Raw genomic sequence first — 20,484 nt, forward strand, 5'->3', positions numbered from 1 at the left:
TGCGCAGTGAGAGGGCAGCGTGTGTGGGGGGGTGGGAGGGAGGAGTGAAAGGGGAGGAGGGAGCAGCTCACAGGAACCCTCCAAAAAAAAGATGGCGGCGGGCTCGGATCTGCTGGATGAGGTTTTCCTGAACACGGAGGTGGATGAGAAGGTGGTGAGCGACCTGGTGGGCTCCCTGGAGTCCCAGCTGGCGGCCTCCGGCCATCACCACCAGCACCACAAGGCGCAGGAGCCCCTCAGGGCCGCTGGGGGGCTGCTGGGGAACCATGTTGTGAGCAGCAGTAGCAGCAGCAGCCCTAGCCCTAGCCCTGGAGGAGTAGTAGTAGGAGGCAATGCTAATGTCCAAACAGAGAGCAGCAGCAGCAGCAGCAAGATGGGACTCAGTGCCCCAGAGATCACAAAAGCAGGTAACCTGGGCAGGGGTGGGGGGCTCTCTGGGAAAGGGGCCTCCCCTCCCCCCACTCCCAAGCTCTGACTGCCTCCCTCCCTTACTGCTTTCCCCCCTTTTCCCTCTCTCCTCCTCCTTGTTGTTGTGGCAAGAGCTGGAGTGCAAGGGGTGGTATAAATCCTATTGGGGAGAGCCCCCCCGACACCAGGCCCTTTAGTATATGTCTGACTGTGCTCCTCCTCCCCCTCCTTGCTCCTGGGGTGTAGATGAGGTGTTTCTTGTCATATGGGGATACTGCCCCCCATGATAGAGCCATAAACAGACACTGATGGCTTATCAGTCTCTCTTTTTTTTCTTACCTTGTTGCTGGAATGTAAAAGGGTGCTATTAATCATAGGGTCAAGGGGGGGGGGACCAGTGGGGGGTAACTATCTCTTTGGTAATGGCTTTCCCCCAGTTTGTTTGAATGTTCCTCTGCCTTCCCTGTTGCTGGTATACATTGGATTGTGGGGTTTATTGGGGGGGATTCCCACTTAATAGTGCCTTCCAATCTCTGTCTGAGTGCTCCTTCCCCTCCCCCTTCTCTGTTGCTGAAGTGCAAAGGGGTGTTATTAATCATGACACCCGTTTCCTGTAGAGGAGGAAGTGAGGAGGGATTTCAAGGGAAAGAAGCCCCTAAAAATGCCTCCCTCCATATCTATCTGGATATTCCCCCTTGCCCCTCTTGTAGCAGGAGCTTGGAGGGGGCATTCAACACCTTTCATTCCTCTTTTTCCCTCAAGGGGGTGTTGTGGCAACATAAGGTCCTAGTATTGGGGGGAGGATTCAGGGCACAACTCCTATCCTCCTCCTTAGAATGTCTTCTCTATATCTATCTATGAGCGTTTGCCCCCTTGATGGAGGAGCTGGGTTATAAGGGAATGATGTTAATCGTAATATTAGGTCTCACTTTGAGAATGGGTGGGAGGTTGTTTTTAGGGAAGGGGAAAATATCCTTATCTGCCCACTATCTATCTGTGATTCTGGTTTCTCCCCACCCCCCCACCACTTTTCTCTGCTTCTTGTTGCTGAAATGTAAGAGGATGCTGACATTAATAATAGCAGGTCTGTAATGAGGATCTTACAGGAGGGTCCTCTTAGCTACTGAGACACACATTATAAGGGTTATCTGTGACAGCTCCCTTCTCATTTCTCTTTCCTTAATTCAGGACCTGGACTGCCAAGCTGGTGTTAATCATGATACCAGGCCTCATTAAAGCGGGATGAGGAGGTCTCAGGGCAGGAGGCCACATTGTAGTGTCCTCAGTGTCCAAGTCTGTTTTCTCCCCATATTTTTCTTTATGGTTGTGGGAGCTTGAGGAGCAGAATCACAACAGCAGGCCCTGGTATGGACGAAGTCCTCTTATGGCAACTTTTTCTTTGTCAGATTGACAGCTCTCACCCCCTACTTTTTACACTGTTGTACTAGTTGAACTCCATGATACTACTAGGTTCTACTATAGGAGATGAAAGGATTGGGGGTAGAGTGTGCAAGGTATAGAGGGCATAGAGAGAACTCTCTATTGATGTTTTCCCCACTCTTCTCCCCCCCCCCACCCCTTGTAGGAACTGGAGTGCAAAGGATGTTGTTAAACATAATGTCAGGCCCTGGAATGGGGGAGAGAAGGAAGTGTAGGGAAAAGAAGCACCCTCAACCCCCTTTATTGTCCAGATCCTATCTTGTTGTGTGTCTATCTTCCCTTTTTTTTTTCTTGTTCAAGGGGGTGCTATAATTAATATCACTGCTGCCAGGTGTCAGTATGGGGAATAAATGGGCCTCAGGGTAACCTCTTTACACAGAGGAAGAGGACTTGTATTTTCAACCCCTTTTTTCTTGTCTCAATGCATGCAGTATGGGGTGTGAAGAAGGATTGGGAGGGTGGAGGAGCACACTCCCTCTACATTTGTTTTCCCCTCCTGCACATTCTCTCCTTTGAACCTTGTTGTTGTTTCAGGAGCTGGAGGAGTGCAAGGGGGCGTTATTAATCATAACACCAGGTCCCAGAGTTCAGCTCTGGATGGAGTCACTACAACCAGCACCAGCACCACCACCGCAGCAGCAGCAGCAGGAGGAGGATCTGAAGCTGCTGCTGCTCCAGGGACCCTCAGTCAGGGCAAATCAGTGGTTATCAGTACCATGGCAACTGCCTTATCCACCAGGAATGGCAAAATTGGGACCACAACGGTGCAAACTTTGAATGGGAGTAATGTGGTGATGAACTCTCACCATTCGGGAAGTGCTGCTTTCTCTGGGACTCCTGCAACTGCTAATCCTGCTGCTGCACCTGCTGTTGCCCCTCTAGTTAACAATGGACCTGGATCTGTGGGGAAAGGAAATACAGTTAATGCTGTTTTGCCATCAGCTTCTAACACGGTCATCCAGACTTCTTTCCTCAGCACTGCTGTGTCCTCCGCCTCATCCTCATCACCCACAGTAATCTCTTCGCAACCGCCACCAAGCATTGTAGGTGGGGGCCCTACTGTAGCACTGGTGAGGCCACCAATTCACACAGCAGGACCCACGGTTGCTGCAGCTGCTGCAGCCACCCAGAATGGGAGCAATACTGTGATCAATTCAGCCATCGGTGTGGGGAGTTTTCCTGCTGTTGCTGCAGTCACTGTGGGTTCTGGAGTTTCCCTCCAAACATCACTTGTGAACAGCCAGCCTGGTTCCAGTGTGCCGGCAGCACCCACCACACAGGTCATCAAATCGGAGTCTCCTAAAACTATAGTGCATGCAGTATCCCAGCAGCAGACACTAGTTGCTAGTGGCCAGCCCAGTACTACAGGGGGTAATATGATAATTGGGCAAACTATGCAAGCTGGGCTCTCCAATGTGGCCCCCAATCCCGGTGGGATACCTCCTGCAGCTCCTGGTACCCCTACAGGAATGGTTAAGGGCACTGCCAGTACAGTGGCACAAAGTCTGCCAAGGACTCCAACAGCAACTACAAGTGGTATCAGAGCAACTTTAACTCCTACAGTTTTAGCACCTCGTCTGCCTCAGGCACCTCAGAATCCAACTAATATTCAGAACTTTCAGTTACCACCAGGTAAGTAAAGACTAGAGATGTTTATTTTGTGGCTGTATATGTTGTTGAGAGTAAGATGAATGATTAATATATCTAGATTTAGTTGTAAATCATGGGGAAGCTCTTATTCTCAGATATCACTTGCTTTTGGACAGTGGCATGGGATGTGGCATGATTTTTATGCTGTTTCAGGTGAAAAAGGCATGTTGACACAGAACTATTTTAGAAATCTTACTATTGTTTAGATTTTCCTTTTTACTAAAATGCAAGTGTGAACAAAGCTGCAAACCAGCACACATGTGATTAAAATGCTATTTTAATGCACCTTGCTGTTTCATTTTCACATGATGAATTTTGACTTTAAAGCAGTTTTGTCAGTAATTCGTCTAACCTAGCATGCTGCTCTTTTCCCTGTCCCTGTATGCCCCCCCTGTACCATACAAGGAGCATTGCTTGGTAGTTCAGCAGCAGGTACAGCATAAGGAGAGAAGCTGCCTTCTTTTACCAGAAATACATCAAAATAACATTAGAAATCTGAGTTATGCTCTCAAATTTGGAGCTCATGATGATCTTTTATCACTGGACCTTCAATACAAAGGCAATCTTACTCTGTCCTTACCTTACCCTGTTGAGTGTAGGGTTGCAGCGCCTGTAGTAAACTAACATCACGCTTAGTCAGGGAACCAAGCCCTAGACCAGTAGGGAGTGAGTTAAAGGCAGAATAAAAAAAGCCTGTTCTGAGAACTGGTCTATGCTCTGTCAAATATCCTTGATTTTTTTTTTTTTTTTGTCGTTTTGCTAGGTGATATTACTATACAAAGAACAGCCAATTAAATTTTATTATTACTACCTAATGAAATCAATGGTGTGCATATGCAATTCATTTCAATAGGTTTTAGAGTAGTAAACATTATATCTGTTGAAACTACTACCCAACCTTAGATTGATGCACTTATTACTAAGATACCAGCAACCATATCTTACTGTACACTGTTTCTGTATAGTACTCCATTTATAGTATGTGACACTGCATGGTTCAGTTAAGTCTGTCAAACATTCTGAATATTTAAATCACAATTGGGATGTTAAAAATCTACATTTTTCTTGCATAGAAAGATATTGCCTGGCAAGAATAATTCATATGCTGAAGTTTCAAAACTGTTTTTAAATTTATCAAAAAGTCTTAAACCCTTGAAATCCCTGTTTTTAAGTTGGAGCCTGGTGTTTGTTTGTTTTGTTTTTTAAAAACTAAACTAAAATTGCATCATACGTTTCAGGATTTGAAGATGTTATCTCTTGCTGCAATATTAATCAAATTGCCCTCATGGTTTGCAGTTGATGTTAGTAACATTTAGATATATAGCTCCATAGTGGCAATATGGCAAACATAGTATAGCTAATTATGGAAGATATCTACTGGACCTGATCAGCAGTTTCTAATAAAGTGTTTTTAAACCACTAACATTTTTATCAACTTACTAAAATGTGCCCCATTTACCAACAAGGGCCCAATCTTTATGGTTGAGCATGCATAAGTTACTCCTGTGCATGATCCCAGTGAAATCAAAGTAGTGCTTTGTAGGATCTAACCTTTAATTTTTAGGAGTAAGTCCTTTACATTTAAATTTGACTAAAATCTCAAAAGAACTATATTTTTGGTCTGTGACTCCATATAGCATGCCTTTTTTAAAACAGAAAAATGTACATTTCCAGTAGAAATCTAGCACTTGGAAACTGGCCTGGATTTGATTTTTTTTTTTTTTTTTTTTAAATGGTTGTGATATTAGAGACTATTCGGAGTGAGGCAATTATATTTTTAGGTGACAAAGTTTCAACAGAACTCAGCTCTCACTTAAGCACTTAAATGAAATGGTCAGATTTTCACAAGAGCTCAGTGCTCAGCAGCTTCAGTTGAGCACACTGGGAGCTGCTGGAGGCTGAGCTGTTTTGAAAATCTGGTCCCAGTTATGGGTGCTGAATACTTCAGAAAATCTAACCCTAGATGTTTAGGGTTCTCCCTCTCTTCCTCAATATCCACTTAAGTGCCATTAACTTTAATGGAGTTTACATGTATGTATGAGGGGCGAATAGACTAATACAAAAACATAATGAATTAGTTGACAGGGTGACCAAATTTTCAAAGGAAGTTTTACCCATCTGTCAAGTTGTACCAGCAAAGTTTGTACATTCAAGTTTTTGCACGTACAAAACCTCAAATTAGTCTCTGCAAGCAACATTTGCATGTAAAAATTGGAGAGCTGTATGCTAATACAGTTTGCTCATGCAAATCTGAGGAGTTTATGCATGATATAACTAGAGAACAAAAGCTGAATGTGCAAACAGTAGTGTGCACAGAGTAACAACAATTTAGCATCCACTTTTGAAAAATTTGCCTGTTGTGTAGCACAGTGGCTTTCAACCTTTCCAGACTACTGTACCCCTTTTAGGAGTCTAATTTGTCTTGCATACCCTCTAGTTTCACCTCACTTAAAAACTATTTGCTTACAGAATCAAACAAAAAAATACAAGTGTGTCACAGCACATTATTACTGAAAAATTGCTGCTTTTCTTATTTTTACTATGTAATTATAAAATCAATTGGAATATAAATATTGTACTTACGTTTCAGTGTATACTATATACTGCAATATAAACAAGTCGTATGAAATTTTAGTTTTTACTGACTTCGCTAGTGCTTTTTATGTAGGCTGTTGTAAAACTAGGCAAAAATCTACATGAGTTGATGTACCCCCTGGAAGACCTCTGTGTACCTCTGGGGCACATGTACCCCTGGTTGAGAACCACTGGTGTAGCATATATTCTGTATTTATTTTCCAAACAAAAATAAATTAGTTGTTTAATTTCCAGTCCCCTCCCCCAAATGTCCAATTGCTGTTCCACATAAATGACACTGAATATAAAAATGTCAATATTTTTATTAACCCGGGGCTTTACAAAAAGATTCTTTAAAAAAGTGTTTTTTGAGGTAGTCTATCTTTACCTTTACAAACAGTTTAGTTGATTTACACTTCTTAAAATATATTGCTTCTAGAGTGTCACCTGTATGGTGAATCAATTTTTAGCTAGATGGAATTTAAAATGGCCAAATTAGAAATGTGTGAAAGCAGAGAGATTAATTGTTGTGGTGCTATTGAGTTCTGCCACATTATTAATTGTTTTTCCCCTCCCCAAGGAAACCGGGTTATCAACATTCGTTTTGGTTAATAATGGATTCATTTTTGTTTTACCAAAATCTTAGGAGGGTGGGAGAAGTGTGTGTATAATATATATACACAATGTGTGTATGTATATGTAAGCAGTATATCTGCACTTTGTCTCTTCTCCAGCAGCCCAGATTTGTAACTTGTAGCCTGAACATTTGGAGCACTGCTATACAATTCCAAAAATTTGCCTAAAAGATCATCTTTTTGGCTTTAGCAGAGATGCTGAAAATACTCTTGAATTGACTTTAGAAAGGATGATTCTGTCAAGTATGCAACGAGTTTATTTAAAGATGACTTATTTTGATTCATAGTGCATTTTATGAAGTTATCGTATGTTTTTAACTACTTGCATTGTTCTGAAGTAAATAGTGTGAGGAGATCTTTTATGCACTCATCTGGTAATAGCTGGGACAATTGATATTAAAACATCATGACAGTTGGCAGTTGTTTCAGATACACAGAAAAGTATCTTAGTTGCTCATAGATGGAACAGAAGTCTGCAAGTAGAACAGAACTATGCAGCATACATGAGATAGTAAAAAGTGACCAGAAGTTATAATTGGCAGGTGCTGCAAGTGGTTTTTTTAATGATTTTCACACTTCTATAAATTTTATTCCCTCCTCCCCCCCAAAGTTAGTTTTAGGATTAGCACAGCAGTATTTTCAATTGCACCGGTATATAACCGGTTCTCAAAACTGGCCACAACTGAAATCTACAATCTTCTTACCATAACTGTATTGTCAGCCTTGAGAATTTAACAAAAAACAAAACTACTCTGTTCTGCATCTTCTTATGGCATTATAATAAAGTGTCTTAGGCTACGTCGACACTATGCGCTAAGGCCGTGGTTCCCAGCTCACAGGTACATACTCGCAGTAGCTCAGTGACAGCTAGCACTGGTGTAATAAATGAAAGTGTAGCTATGATAGCACGGGCAGTAGCAGCGGTGGTCCAGCTTAGCCATGCTGAGTATGTATTCACAGGGTACAGACGGGTTTGTACGTAGCACAGCTAAGGCTAGGTCTACACTACCCGCCTGAATTGGCGGGTAGAAATTGATCTCTCAGGAATCGAATTATCGCGTCTTGTCGGGACGCGACAGTCGATCCCCGAATCGACGCTCTTACTCCACCAGCGGAGGTGGGAGTAAGTGCCGTCGACAGGGAGCTGCAGAGGTCGATTTTGCCGCCGTCCTCACAGCGGGGTAAGTCGGCTCCGATAGGTCGAATTCAGCTACGCTATTTGCGTAGCTGAATTTGCGTATCTTAAATCGAACCCCCCCCCCATAGTGAAGACCTGCCCTAAGCCGTGCTCCTGCTGCCTGTGCTACCATGACTACACTACTAGCTCTCATTGAGCTAGCATGAGTATGTCGGTGAGCTGGGAATCACACCCTAGCTTGTAGTGTAGACCGAACCTAAGAAGCCTCCTAAAAGGTATGCAGCGTAGTGGAGGGGGAAAGTACTATATGCATATATTGAATTAAAACGGTACAGAGCTGGTAGATCAGGAGAGTTTTTTTTCCCCTCCCCTCCGGCAAAAGTGAAATATAGAAACCCCACTTTTTTTTCTTTTGAGTGAGTTTTAGTACTTATGAAAATTGCAGAATAGTATAGCAAAATGTAGTGACCGTTAACGCTTCCCTACACACCAGTCTGCAGGGATCACCACTAGGTGATGGGGAGGGGTAGATCATTCTCTGTGCCCATTTCATCCTCTGTTCTTTTGGCTGAGACTGCCAACAAGGATATCACAGTTGTCCACTAGTCACTGATTTGAGGAGTTTCATTGTTGTAGGGTTCTGAGTAGCTAGTGAAAATGACCAATGTTAATTTTACGCTGCTGCTGCTTGGTAGAGTTATAGCTCCAGTGCTTCACTGGCACCTATGTAATCTGTATACTGAAGAGGACAACATTATCCATTTATATTTCTCACATTTGGATGGTTTTCTTCACAACCATAGAGGTTGGATACTTAATTTGTTTTAAATGGAGGTTTAAATTCTACAGAAATATATGCGTTTTGGCTCTGTCACTTGCTGAAGGAGGATACTTACTTCTCTTGGTTTTGGTTTTTGTTGTTTTTTCCAAACTCTGCTTATTGTGGTCCCATTTAGAAAAGTACTTTATGCCTAACTTTAAGCATATACTCAAGTCTCATTGACTTGAATGGTGATGCTTTCCTGAACTGGAGCCATTAAAAGCAGCTTGCACACCTGTAATATATATTTTTTGGCAAACAGTCTTCTTTGTATTTAAAAATCCAAATGTTTGTCACCAAAAATCAGCTGGGTGCATCACAATAATTAAGTCATAAAATTGGCATGAAGGCACAGAGAGACACTTTGGTCCCAGTCCTGGAAACCGTTTATGTACATGTGATCGTACTCAAATGAATGATCCCACTGACTTCAGTAAAGAGATGTATCTACTAATGCTTTTCTGGGATTGGCGTCCTAGACTAGTAAGCATAAGAGGGTGGAAAGAAAAAAGGGGAAAGCTAACAGATTTTGAATAAAATGATCTAAACAGTTTTTTTCATTGTAAAACTCTGATACTTGCTATAACTGAGCACATTGCTTTTTGGGTCCATTCTTTTTTTAAGTAGGCATCTCTGAAATGCTTAATTGTCTATTTAAGTTTCTGTGAATGTGAAAACTTGCTGACTTTCAGACGAAAGATACACACAAAGTATCTGAAGGAAGAATGCTAAATATTGGAATGTATCTCCAATTCTAGTTCCCACCAACTTGTGAGCAAGTCCAAATGTTCCTACCTGTGTACAACATTGTGTACTATACTATAGCCTACCAGTGTTATGCCTGCTAACTGTTAGCATGGCCATATTTTGTGTGGCTTAAAAAAAAAAAGGTATCTAACAAGCAAGGATAATAGCAGCTTACTGTAGTACTTTCACTTTCAAAGCATATTACAAATGTTAATCCTCTCATAACCCCTGTGTGTAAGTAAGTGTATTCTCTCAACTTGAAAGCTGGGTAAACTGAGGGTGAAAAGTTGTGACTTTCCCATGGCCATTAGGGGTGTCAATGTCAAATCCAAAATTAAAACTTGGAAGTTCTGTGCTCAGATCACTGGATGATATCTGTTTCCAAGAGAGAGAATTATGGATTTCCTCTGTTCTACATTTAAAAGGGATGGGGGGAAACTGCTCAAATTATATATCAGCAAAAGGAACATTTTGCTTAATTTGAAATGTCTTTTTATATGTAGATCCATCAGGTTTACCATATATTTCAAGACTAAGGGGGGAAAAAAAGTTTTAGACTTGTTAAAAATTGAAAGACCTTACCTTATTATGACAACCTTAAATTTTGTCCCAGAAGAATTTAAGGTTGAGAGGGTAATTTTCTTTTATTTTTTTAAACAGCATATCATGAGGCAGAGCATTAAATTGTTTTACACTGACCAGTAAAATACAAATTGACACTTTCAGTGACCAGGCTTTATAGGATGTATAACTGTGATTCTTCAAAACTAACTTGTGGAAGCATTTAGTTATCTTGAGCTGTATATAATATAGTTCCATGTTAGAGTTAGAGTAGTTATGCAAAAATTTGTATTCACGCCAGTCTTCATAACAAACTAGGATTCCCTTTTTAAAAACGTGCTTCATTTCAGTTGAAGTTTGGTGTTTGGGGGATTACTTACCCCTTAGTTTTAGGGCCATGCAGATGCCAATGATCAAGGCAGTTGCCCAAGAGCTGTGAATAGGGGTTGGTTGCTGCTTCCGAGGCATTCTGCACACCACTGCTAGTACAGGAACTGTCCAACACAGTGTGTTTGCTCAGCGCGTCACCATAATTTTCTATTTCCATGAATCTAAGTGGGCCACTTCTGAAAGGCACTCAAACTCTTCTGGATTGGGGACCGAAAATTTGGATGTGGCTCTCAACTTGAGTTCACAACTTAACTGCAGTACTCTATTTTAGCTAAGCTGGCAATGGAAAATGTAAATGTGAGCACTTCATATTAATTAGAAAAAGTGTGCATTGGTCAACCAACATGGTGATAAGACAAATCAATTATTACAAAATCCCAATGAGATTGTTTTGATCTATTGAGTATTTTGATCACTTTCAGTTCTAATTACTGAAAAGTGCTTCTTTCAATGCTTGTAAATAAAATTTTAAAGGAGTTTTTTTAGTTGCATGAGCTATATATATATAATTCATTTCAAATAAAGACCCAGAATGCATTATTACACTACTTGAAGTTCTTTTATTAAAATATTTTTAATATGAAAGGGCTCAGTTTAAAACACTCTTGACAGTTTTAGTCACCTGGGTCAAACTCAGCCTTGGTGGGCTGGGCATATCTCTATTTGCCCATGTCTGAATATCCATGTTTGATTCTGAGATACTCAAAAGTTACTTGTCAGTCATGCTAATTAGTTTATACTTTGTTCTTGAAAAAGTAACTGAAGCAGTAGCATTATAGAAACAGTTGGTAACTTGAGAAATATATTTTTTTTAAAAAAAGTTTACTACTGACCTTAGTAGTGGAGAAAATATCTTTTGACAATCTTTAAGTCAGCTAAAAAACCTGATATTATCAACTGTTAAGATTCTGTGTATGGTCAGGTGTACCCCTGCGCCTCGTGGAGCCTCTCTGATGTCCAATGGGGTCTACCCATGGCCACATGGGTACACTTGTGCCGAGTCAGTTGTGCAAACAGGACCTCAGTGAGCATTATTGAAATGAGGATACCGTTAAAATCTCCTCCCTCCTTCTGAATACTTTCCTTCCCTGATGCACGTCTTAAATTAAAACTAGGAATCCATTCTGATGTTTCACCTAAGTTCCCTTTAAGCTGTGCAACTGCCTATTAAGCCTATGCTGCTGTAGGGAGAGGCGCCTCTCCCTCAGCATGGACCAGAACTAAAAATGTAAATTTTGAACCTCATCTACCTGGCAATCTCCCTTTTAACTTTACAGCATTGGTTCTTGACAAAGTATTGCTGAGAAACATTTTTCAGTGATACATTGTACCTAATACAAATTCCAGAGAGCTTGGTTTGTATTATGTAAGAAGTTTGTATCATTTTAAAACACTGTCATGCTTTGCGTGGAAGAGTTCATATGGATCCATATATAGTAGCTCATTCTTCTAGTAAGAGCAGTCTAGATAACTTTTAAACAGTACTATCCTAATATATGCCCTTGCGAGTTGTTGAATTATTAAACCCATAGCATCAGTTTATTGTCTAGAATTAAAAGTATGCTATGTACTGTACAGACAGCTAAAATATTATTATCCTTGTCCCATAAGGCAATGTTTCCTAAGTGGATTGTAGGAAGGTTCTAGGTGGTTGCCATGTGCAGGGCTGGATTAACCTATCACGAGGCCCTCAGCAAACATCCACTTCTCCTGACTCAGTGCAGAGGTGAGGCCCGGAAAGGTAATTGGGGGTCGGGGTGGAGAGATTGGAGAGCAAGCTCACCCCACAGCAGCAGCTCCAGTGCCATGGGACACTCTGGGTGTTGAGACCTGTGGCACAGAGTTGCAGAACCAGTCAGGTTTGTCCTGGCTGCTCCTCCATCACACACACGGGTGGCTGGGCCAAGCCTGAGTGGTGCCGTGACCTCATATGCCTAGTCATCACACCAGGAGTAGGCAGAAGCCATCGCTGCAGGTTGAGTGCAGGGTGGGCTTCCTCTATGCCCCCACCCCTCCATGGGGGCCTTTCCTTTACACTGGGCTAGCATTAGGGTTTTGGTTCCTGGGATGAAAGGTGCTCATATGTAATGGTGGGTTGCAAAAAGAGAGAGAATGCAGTTGATGGATCGCCTTAGTAAAATGTTTGGGAATCACAGCCGTAGGGCATACCATCTAAATATCAATGTAGAAAGAGAGGCTAGGCGATGGGACACAAACAAAAAGCAGATGACTGACCAATGTTTAACTTTTGAAAAGTAACTATTAATAATCAAGTGTCTATATTTCCATGAAGAAAAGCTAGGACTGGTAAACCTCTTAGAAGAAATATGTTTTCAGGGAGGACTTGAAAGAAATGAGTGTGGGGCATGATGGACCTGGTCAGGGAGGGGTTCCAGCCGTAAGGAGCAGCATGGAACAAATCACATGACAGGGGAGAGGAAAATCTAAAGAGGGTGATTAGTAGAGTGTTTTGGAAAAAAGAATGAAGTGATAGAAATAAAGCCCCAAAGGAAAGAGATAAGTTGTGCAGCACATTGTAGTAGTACAAGGAGCTCAAATTTGGTGCGGTGGTAGTTACTTTGTAATAAAGATATACACTGACACATGCAAAGGGCCTACCACAGGAAACCAAAAAGGGCTCCTATCCATGCAATATGTGTCATTCACAAATACATTGTCTTGTTCCTCTCTTCCTAGTATGCCAGCTACTTCTCCTTTTCCATGGTCCCTTTTAAAAAAGAGAAAAAACTAAGTCTTTTTACTCGTTACCCCACATTGTTCCCTTGTTAAATCTAGGGTTTTTTTTATATAAAAGCTTTTTTAAGGTTTCTTAATTGATGAGTTGTTAGAATGAGAAACCTATTTACAGATGTGGAAAGAAGATTTTACTTTTTTGGTGATTTTGTTTTATTAAAATTAGTTCTATTTTAAAAAAAGGGATGGTACTGAATAATGTTGCTATTATGATAGACATTTTTGTATCATGTCCATGTAACAGTTTAATTTTACTTCTAATTGACAGAGATCTTATTGGTCTCTCTTGTATCTGAACTTCCAGGAGCAGTATAGTGCTGTAAATCCCTAAAATATGAAATTCTGTGCCTGCCTAGGGAACTCGAGGCAGGGGAAAAAAACCCCCAGTGATGCCACCACTGGTTCAGTTATATATTTAGTTGGCACGGTGGTAAGTGCCACAAGTCAGAGGAATCTTGTCTACATTATGGCTCCTGCCACTGCAGCAGAACAAATAGCACTAGTGGAAATTTTTCCTAAAATTCTTTCATGTAGACAAGGTTTTAGCATGGAATGAAAACTAGCTGGTTTGCAAAACCACAGGTGCAATTTAACATATTAAAAAAATGGGCGACCCACTTGCGAATTTTCTTCTTCCTTCCTCAGAAGAAATTAGATTCATATACCACTGGGTCCTATTCCCTCATGAAACTCTTTTGAAGTTAGTGGAGTTACACCAGGGATAAATTTAATCCACTTGGTTTATTGAGATCAAAATTATTGAAGTAAAATTTTGTTTACTCCTTGATAGTGGTTTGCCTTCTAAGTTCTTGCCTTCTTGGACTTTGCTAATAATGTACAACTAGGGCATGTTAAGCATGAACTTGTTACAGAAAAACCTGCTCTGTGAATTTCAGAATAAAACCAAACATACATCAGTTTGTTTATAGCTTGACAGAAAGGTGGGTGGTGTTTTGAAAGAAGACTTGAAAGTATGTTAACACCTTTCCAGGTAACATAGCTTTCTAGAGAGGTGTTAACATAGTTTCAAAGCTGACTGTAGTTGGGGCGTTTGTTACTTTATTATTTAATTTGCAGTGGCTGGCTACCAACACTGCTCCCTCATCTTGGAAACTTTTCAAATGAGTCCAAAGTGTGGTCCTCATTTGGCACTTTAACATTGATATTTGCTTCAACTGTTAATTCTTAAAATATTTTCATTAGCAACCCATACTTGATTCATCTATTGAATTGGTAAGCAATATAGTAAATTAAGCTGTATGGATGCAATGAAGTTCTTGTGTAGGGTTAGTGAGAAAAAGCCTTTGGCATGAAATTAGTCTACTTTTATACATCGAGCAATTAGGAATAACAAATTTATGAAAATTACTTTTGCATTATACAAACTTGTCTCTAATTAATTTACAAAAATTAGACTGAGAGTGAACTACAGTTGGGGGCCCTATGTAATCTGTGATTCTGTGGCCAGGGAACTTGCCACAGAAGTCATCCTAATGCCACAGAATTGTGCTCCAGAATCTCAGCTTTCACTTTTAAAGAGCAGTTTCTAGCCTTCACAGGTGTGAAATCTAGATTGGGGGCTTGTCTACACTGGCACTTTACAGCGCTGAAACTTTCTCACTCAAGGGTGTGAAAAACACCCCCCTGAGCGCAGCAAGTTTCAGCGCTGTAAAGCGCCAGTGTAGATAGTGCACCTTGTGCACCATGGCAGTGCTTTAGCGTTGTTAGTGAAGACCTGCCTGAGTGTAAACTGATGTGGTCGTATCTTCCTGGGTTTGCATAGCACCTGAAACAATAGTTTGTAGGGATGTGAATTGCTCCATTCATTTGTCAGTCACTCTAGTTTGCCATGGATTTTTCCTTTTTGCTCTAGCCAGACACCTGATATCCTGTTTTTATATATATATTTTTGGTGTTGCTATCTTTCTGGGACTAGCTTGCAGCTTCCTTTTGCTCTCCAGGTTTCCCCATGAGGGGGAGTTAGATTCTAGTACATGCTCCCTGCACTGTTGTATGTAACCAGGAAGAAAGAGGTTAAGGGGGAGCTGGGCTGCCTGGAAAATAGCTGAATAGCCAATGCTTAGGGAGCTGGGGAGATACGCTGCAGAAGTCAGCTACGAGTTTCCCCATTCCTTGGGAGATGGGGAGTGAAGCCAGGCTGTTTGGAGAGTATAATGGAAAAACATATTCTCAGAAATCACTGTTGAAAATGAATAACAATGAATATTTTTATAACAATGAATTTTTTTTTAATTATGAGCCACAGTTGTGTATGTTTGCATGGATTGGGGGTATTTTGAGCAGTACAATAGATTAATACTGCAGAATAATTTAGGGGTTGTTGCAAAATTTGGTCCATTGTGCCATACATGGAGTGCCTCAACCTATGTAGCATTTTCAAGTTCTTCCCAAGCTACTTCAACATGCCCGGTGTAGTTCAGGTGCCATTTTATGCCAATGTAATGGCAAACTAGGTCCTGAAGGGTCTTTGAAAGCCTCTCATTGATCTGCTAAGTTAGAAAATTCACATTCTTAGAGAGCAAGACCTTATTTATCCAAACAATTCAAGAGGAAGTTCAACCACAGAACTGACTGGGTAAGCACAAGACACTTTCAACTGGAGTTTGGGAACTTGACCAGAAAATGTCCATTCATGTATCAAAGATGTATGTTTCCTTCCACAATGCTTCCCAGGGTAAAAAGTCCAAATCTGGCTTGAGGCTACTGTAGAGCCAAATGTGGAGAACACATATTGTATCTTGTGGGTTGGTGTGTTTTTTGGAAAATGTCTATGTACTTTGCCTTCTAGCAAGAGTAGCTTGGAAAATCAAGGAAGGCAAGGCCATAGTCCCCAGTTCCCTTATTTGCTGATTGTGTCAATCTATGGTCCATGGCAACTTGCTGCTTATAAGGATCTGCTGAAGGAAAGCCCACTTGTTCCATGCCTCCAGAATCTCAACTTGTTGGTCTAGAACTTGAAGCAAAGGCTCCAAGAGCGTGGTTACTCATGAGAGCCAACTGACTTCCATCCTTCCTGGATTTCAGAAATGGTAGTTCTAGAGTAGTTCTGATGACTTGAATTCATCTACCTTATCTAAATATTCTAGGTGGTGCAGTAGGGACGAACAAATTATTTTGTAGACCTCCCTGTCAAATATAGAGCATGCTCTTTTCATGTTTAGAAAACCGTTATGTCTCAACTGTTTTCAAGTTCCTGTGCACAGTCTTGGACACATCAAATAATTAAGTGACATGTTTGTTGTTTATCCTTTTATTTCATGAGTTCTTTACAGAAGTAGCCAGGCTTTGCTCCTTTCAGTACTCATCAGATGACTAAGAAAACAAACCAATGGAATCTTAACTTTGTCCTCTGAGACCTGATGAAATCTCCTTTTAAGCCATTTTGCACAGGTGTCAGACCATTTCTGAACTCTGAAAGTAAGTTCTTATTTTGACTGGAGCTGGGTGAAATGGGGAAAAGACCCTCCCCATAAAACTTCATGAAAACTTTGTCACTGTTCTTTCACCCCATAGATTTTGGAAGACTCCAGACTTTTTTGCAGCAAAGCACACAGGACTTTGAAGTCCTTTGCCCAAAATTTCAACCAGGGGAATAGTGTAAGTTCTACAAAAGTCTTAATTTTTTAAAAGGAGGATCCTCTGTAGAAGACGTATAGCCCTAAAAGAATGATAGGACTGGCACATTAAGTGTATTGAGTATGAATAGTTATTTTAACATTAAACTACCCCATTCCATATGACTCCTTAGCAGGACCCTGATCTAATTCCAGGTACTTGTTAGTTTTACTCTGATATGTGTAGCTGGATAGGTTTGACAGCAGGAGAATGAGTTGTGGACTACATGTTTAACTAATTCAGTGGTGTGTTTTTGCAGTAACAGTCTAGTGGTCAGATGTTTGTTTTGTAAGGCTTTGATAATATAATGGATCCAGTTTTATGTCATAATTAGTGCTTGAGAGCAAGACTCATTTTTTAATATGAAAGTTGTGTGGGTTCTCTACACGATCTTGTCCTTCTGACTTTTTTTAAGATTGGCCGGAGATGTAGCTTTAAAAACTATTTTTCCCCATCTGTTCCTCTGTGAATAGAAATCAAAGGCAGTTATTCATTTAAGCTGTTTAAAAGTCATGGTACTCTTCTATATTAAAATAGAAATGTAGGGCTGGAAGGGACCTCAAAAGGTCAACAAGTCTAGCTCCTTGCACTGAGGCAGGATCAAGTAAACGTAAGCTATCTCTGACAGGTGTTTGTCAAACCTGTTCTTAAAGTCCTCCAATGATGGGGATTTCACAGCCTCGCTTGGAAGCCTATTCTGGAGTTTAACTACCTTTATAGTTAGAAAGATTTCCTAATATCTAACCTCACTCTCCTTTACAGCAGATCAAGCCCATCACCTCCTGTCCTACCTACAGTAGACATGGAGAACAATTGAGTCCCTGTCCTCTTTATAACAACCCTTTACATATTTGAAGACTATTATCAGGGCCCCCACCTCAGTCTTCTTTTCTCAAGACTAAACATGCACAGTTTTTTAACCTTTTCTCATAGGTCAAGTTTTCTAAATCTTTTATCATTTTTGTAGCTCTCCTCTGGACTCTCCAATTTCCCCACATCTTTCCTAAAAAGTGGTGCCCACAATTGGACACACTGGTCCAGCTGAGGCCTCACTAGTGCTGAGTTATCTCCTGTGTCTTACAAGTCTTCTGTTAATATGCCACAGAATGCCATTAGTCTTTTTCACAACTGCATAACATTATTGGCTCATTCAGTTAGTGATCCATTTATAATTCCTAGATCCTCTTCAGCAATACTTTCTCATAGCCAGTTATTCCTCTTCTTATAGTTATGCATTTGATTTTTTTACTTCCTAAGTGTAGTACTTTCACTTGTCCTGGTTGAATTTCATTTTGTTGAATTCAGTCCAATTCTCCTTATTTCTCAAGGTCATTTTGAATTCTAATCTCATCCTCCAAAGTGCTTGTAACCCCACCCAGCTTGGTGTTCTCTGCAAATTTTATAAGCATATTCTCCACTCAGTTCTCAAAGTCATTAATCAAAATATTGAATAGTACCAGACTCAGGACTGACCCATGTGGGATCCCAGTAGATATGCCCTCTCAATTTGACAGCAAGCCATTGATTAACTATTCTTTGAGTATGGTCTTTCAACCAGTAATGCACCAACCTTATAGTAATTTCATCTAGATTGTTTGAGAATGTCATATGGGATTGTGTCAAGTCTTACTAAAATTCAAGATATCATGTCTGCTGCTTCCCCCACTTTCCATTAGGTCAATAATCATGTCAAGAAGGACATTAGGTTTACGTGGAATGATTTGTTGGCAAATCCATGCTGGCTGCCCCTTATGACCCTATGATCCTCGAGGTGCTTACAAATTGATTGTGTAATAATTTGTTCCAATATCTTTCCAGGTGTTGAAATTAGGCTGACTGGTCTATAATTCCCTGGGTCCTCTTTATTTCCCTTTTTAAAGATAGGTACTAGGTTTTCCCTTCTCCAGTCCTCTGGGACCTCACCCATTCTCCAAGAATTCTTGCAGGTGACTGCTAACCATTCCAAGATTGTTTCAGCTAGCTCTTTAAGTATTCTAGGATGAATTTCATTCTACTCTAAAGAATATTTAGATAAGGTAGATGAATTCAAGTCATCAATCTGTTCTTTCCCTATTGTGGCTTGAGTTCCTTGCCTCTTGTTAATGTTAATTGTATTGAGTATGTGGTCACCATTCACCAGGGGTTCTCAAACTGGGGGTTGGAACCCCTCAGGGGGTCACGAGGTTATTATACGGGGGGTCGTGAGCTGTCACCCTCCACCCCAAACCCCACTTTGCCTCCAGCATTTATAATGGGGTTAAATATGTAAAGTAGTGTTTTTAATTTAAAAGGGGGGTCGTACACAGAGACTTGGTATTTGAAAGGGTCACCAGTACAAAAGTTTGAGAACCACTGCCATTAACCTTTTTAGTGAGGACTGAAGCAAAATAGTCAAACTCCTTAGCTTTCTTGATGTCATCAGTTATTAGCTCTTTCCCCCACTAAATATAGGGACCTACACTTTCCTTCATCTTTCTCTTGTACCTATTTATTTAACGTGTGTTAGTTGTCTAGCCAAGTGATGACAGTTCTTCTAGGCCACCGTTGAACCTAGTCTTGTACCTAATGTATATAAAGAACCTCTTATTGTCTCTTAGGCTAAGGCACAAAATGAGTTACAGTTAGCAAGGGACCTTTCTGATTTTTGTCAGTAATGCCAATAAAGGTTGTGATTATAATATCAGGATACTAGAAAGTTGTCGTCATTGATCCTTAATGTTATGGATTTCAGACTTGGATTGAGTCTGATTGGTATAAATACTATTATAAATGGTTTAGTGCATCTTGTTGAAAAGAATCCCAAGCACCTTACAAACTGTGGGCTCAATCCTTCTTGGAGAGCCCAAAATACCTATTGACCTTAGTGTGTCTGGTTTTTTTTAATGGAAATCCACTGCTTTATCAGGAAAACTGTTGGGTTTCAAGTGTTGTGGGCAGAGCAGAAGGTTAGCCTTGTACCTTGTTTGACAGTGCTCTCTGGTAGTGTACCTACTGAAGTGCTGTCATATTTCTGATCTTCTGCCTCCATGATCAGAAGCAGAGGTTCCTCTGAACTTCCCTCAGGCTTCTTTCTTCCTTACGAGGCAGACTTTAATTTTTTTTTTCTTCCTCCTACTAGCTTGGCTTACCTCTGATAGGAGGACAGTCTTTACACATGCACCTATGACAGGTTGGGATTAGGCCCCGATCAACACTGGCAGTGGGTAAATTGTTCCAACAGCAACTTCAAAGGGCACACCTACTGTGTACAACTTAGCTTGTCTTAAAATATAGATGCCTGGCTTTTTGGCAAATGTTGAGCCAAGGTCTTGAAGGGAAAAAGCTCAGAGGGGAAAAAGATGCAAACAAACATCATGGCCACCAGCACAAGCTGGTCAGTCATAGGATGAAGAAATGAGGGTTCTGTGGGATAACCTGGATCGCCACAGTGGCAGGTCCCTACTACCTCTGCCGCTGTTTCTCTGGGAAGTTTTCTAGTAACTCTGTCCTTTCTCTGATTCACTACATTGAATGTTCATCCATTATGCCGCTCTGTGTAGTGCTGTCAAGTCATGCTGTAGAAGAGACCATAGTGAAACACCTTGGTTTTGCAAGTAAAAATTGGACACCACTCCATTATTGGCTCAAGTTTATTCAGTCATTCTTCAGTCCGTCATTTCTTAACTCACTCCCTGCCCCCTTCCCCCCCAGTTTTTTTTTTTTTTTTAAACTTATCTCTGGCCTTCTCCATT

The 20,484-nt window shown here is 40.8% G+C and overlaps 1 protein-coding gene across 1 annotated transcript in view; it reads left to right on the forward strand.

Moving 5' to 3' along the window:
• The first annotated feature begins 61 nt into the window (after positions 1 to 61).
• The window catches only part of TAF4 (TATA-box binding protein associated factor 4), a 48,885-nt gene continuing 28,462 nt past the window's right edge, over positions 62 to 20,484 (forward strand). Inside the window, exons 1-2 of the mRNA XM_034787598.1 lie at positions 62 to 407; positions 2,383 to 3,480. Coding sequence (XP_034643489.1) covers positions 92 to 407; positions 2,383 to 3,480 — 1,414 coding nt within the window. The 5' untranslated portion in view covers positions 62 to 91. The remainder of the gene's footprint in view (positions 408 to 2,382; positions 3,481 to 20,484) is intronic.

The sequence above is a fragment of the Trachemys scripta genome, chromosome 12, assembly GCF_013100865.1.
Source record: "Trachemys scripta elegans isolate TJP31775 chromosome 12, CAS_Tse_1.0, whole genome shotgun sequence".
Classification (NCBI taxonomy): Eukaryota; Metazoa; Chordata; order Testudines; family Emydidae; genus Trachemys; species Trachemys scripta.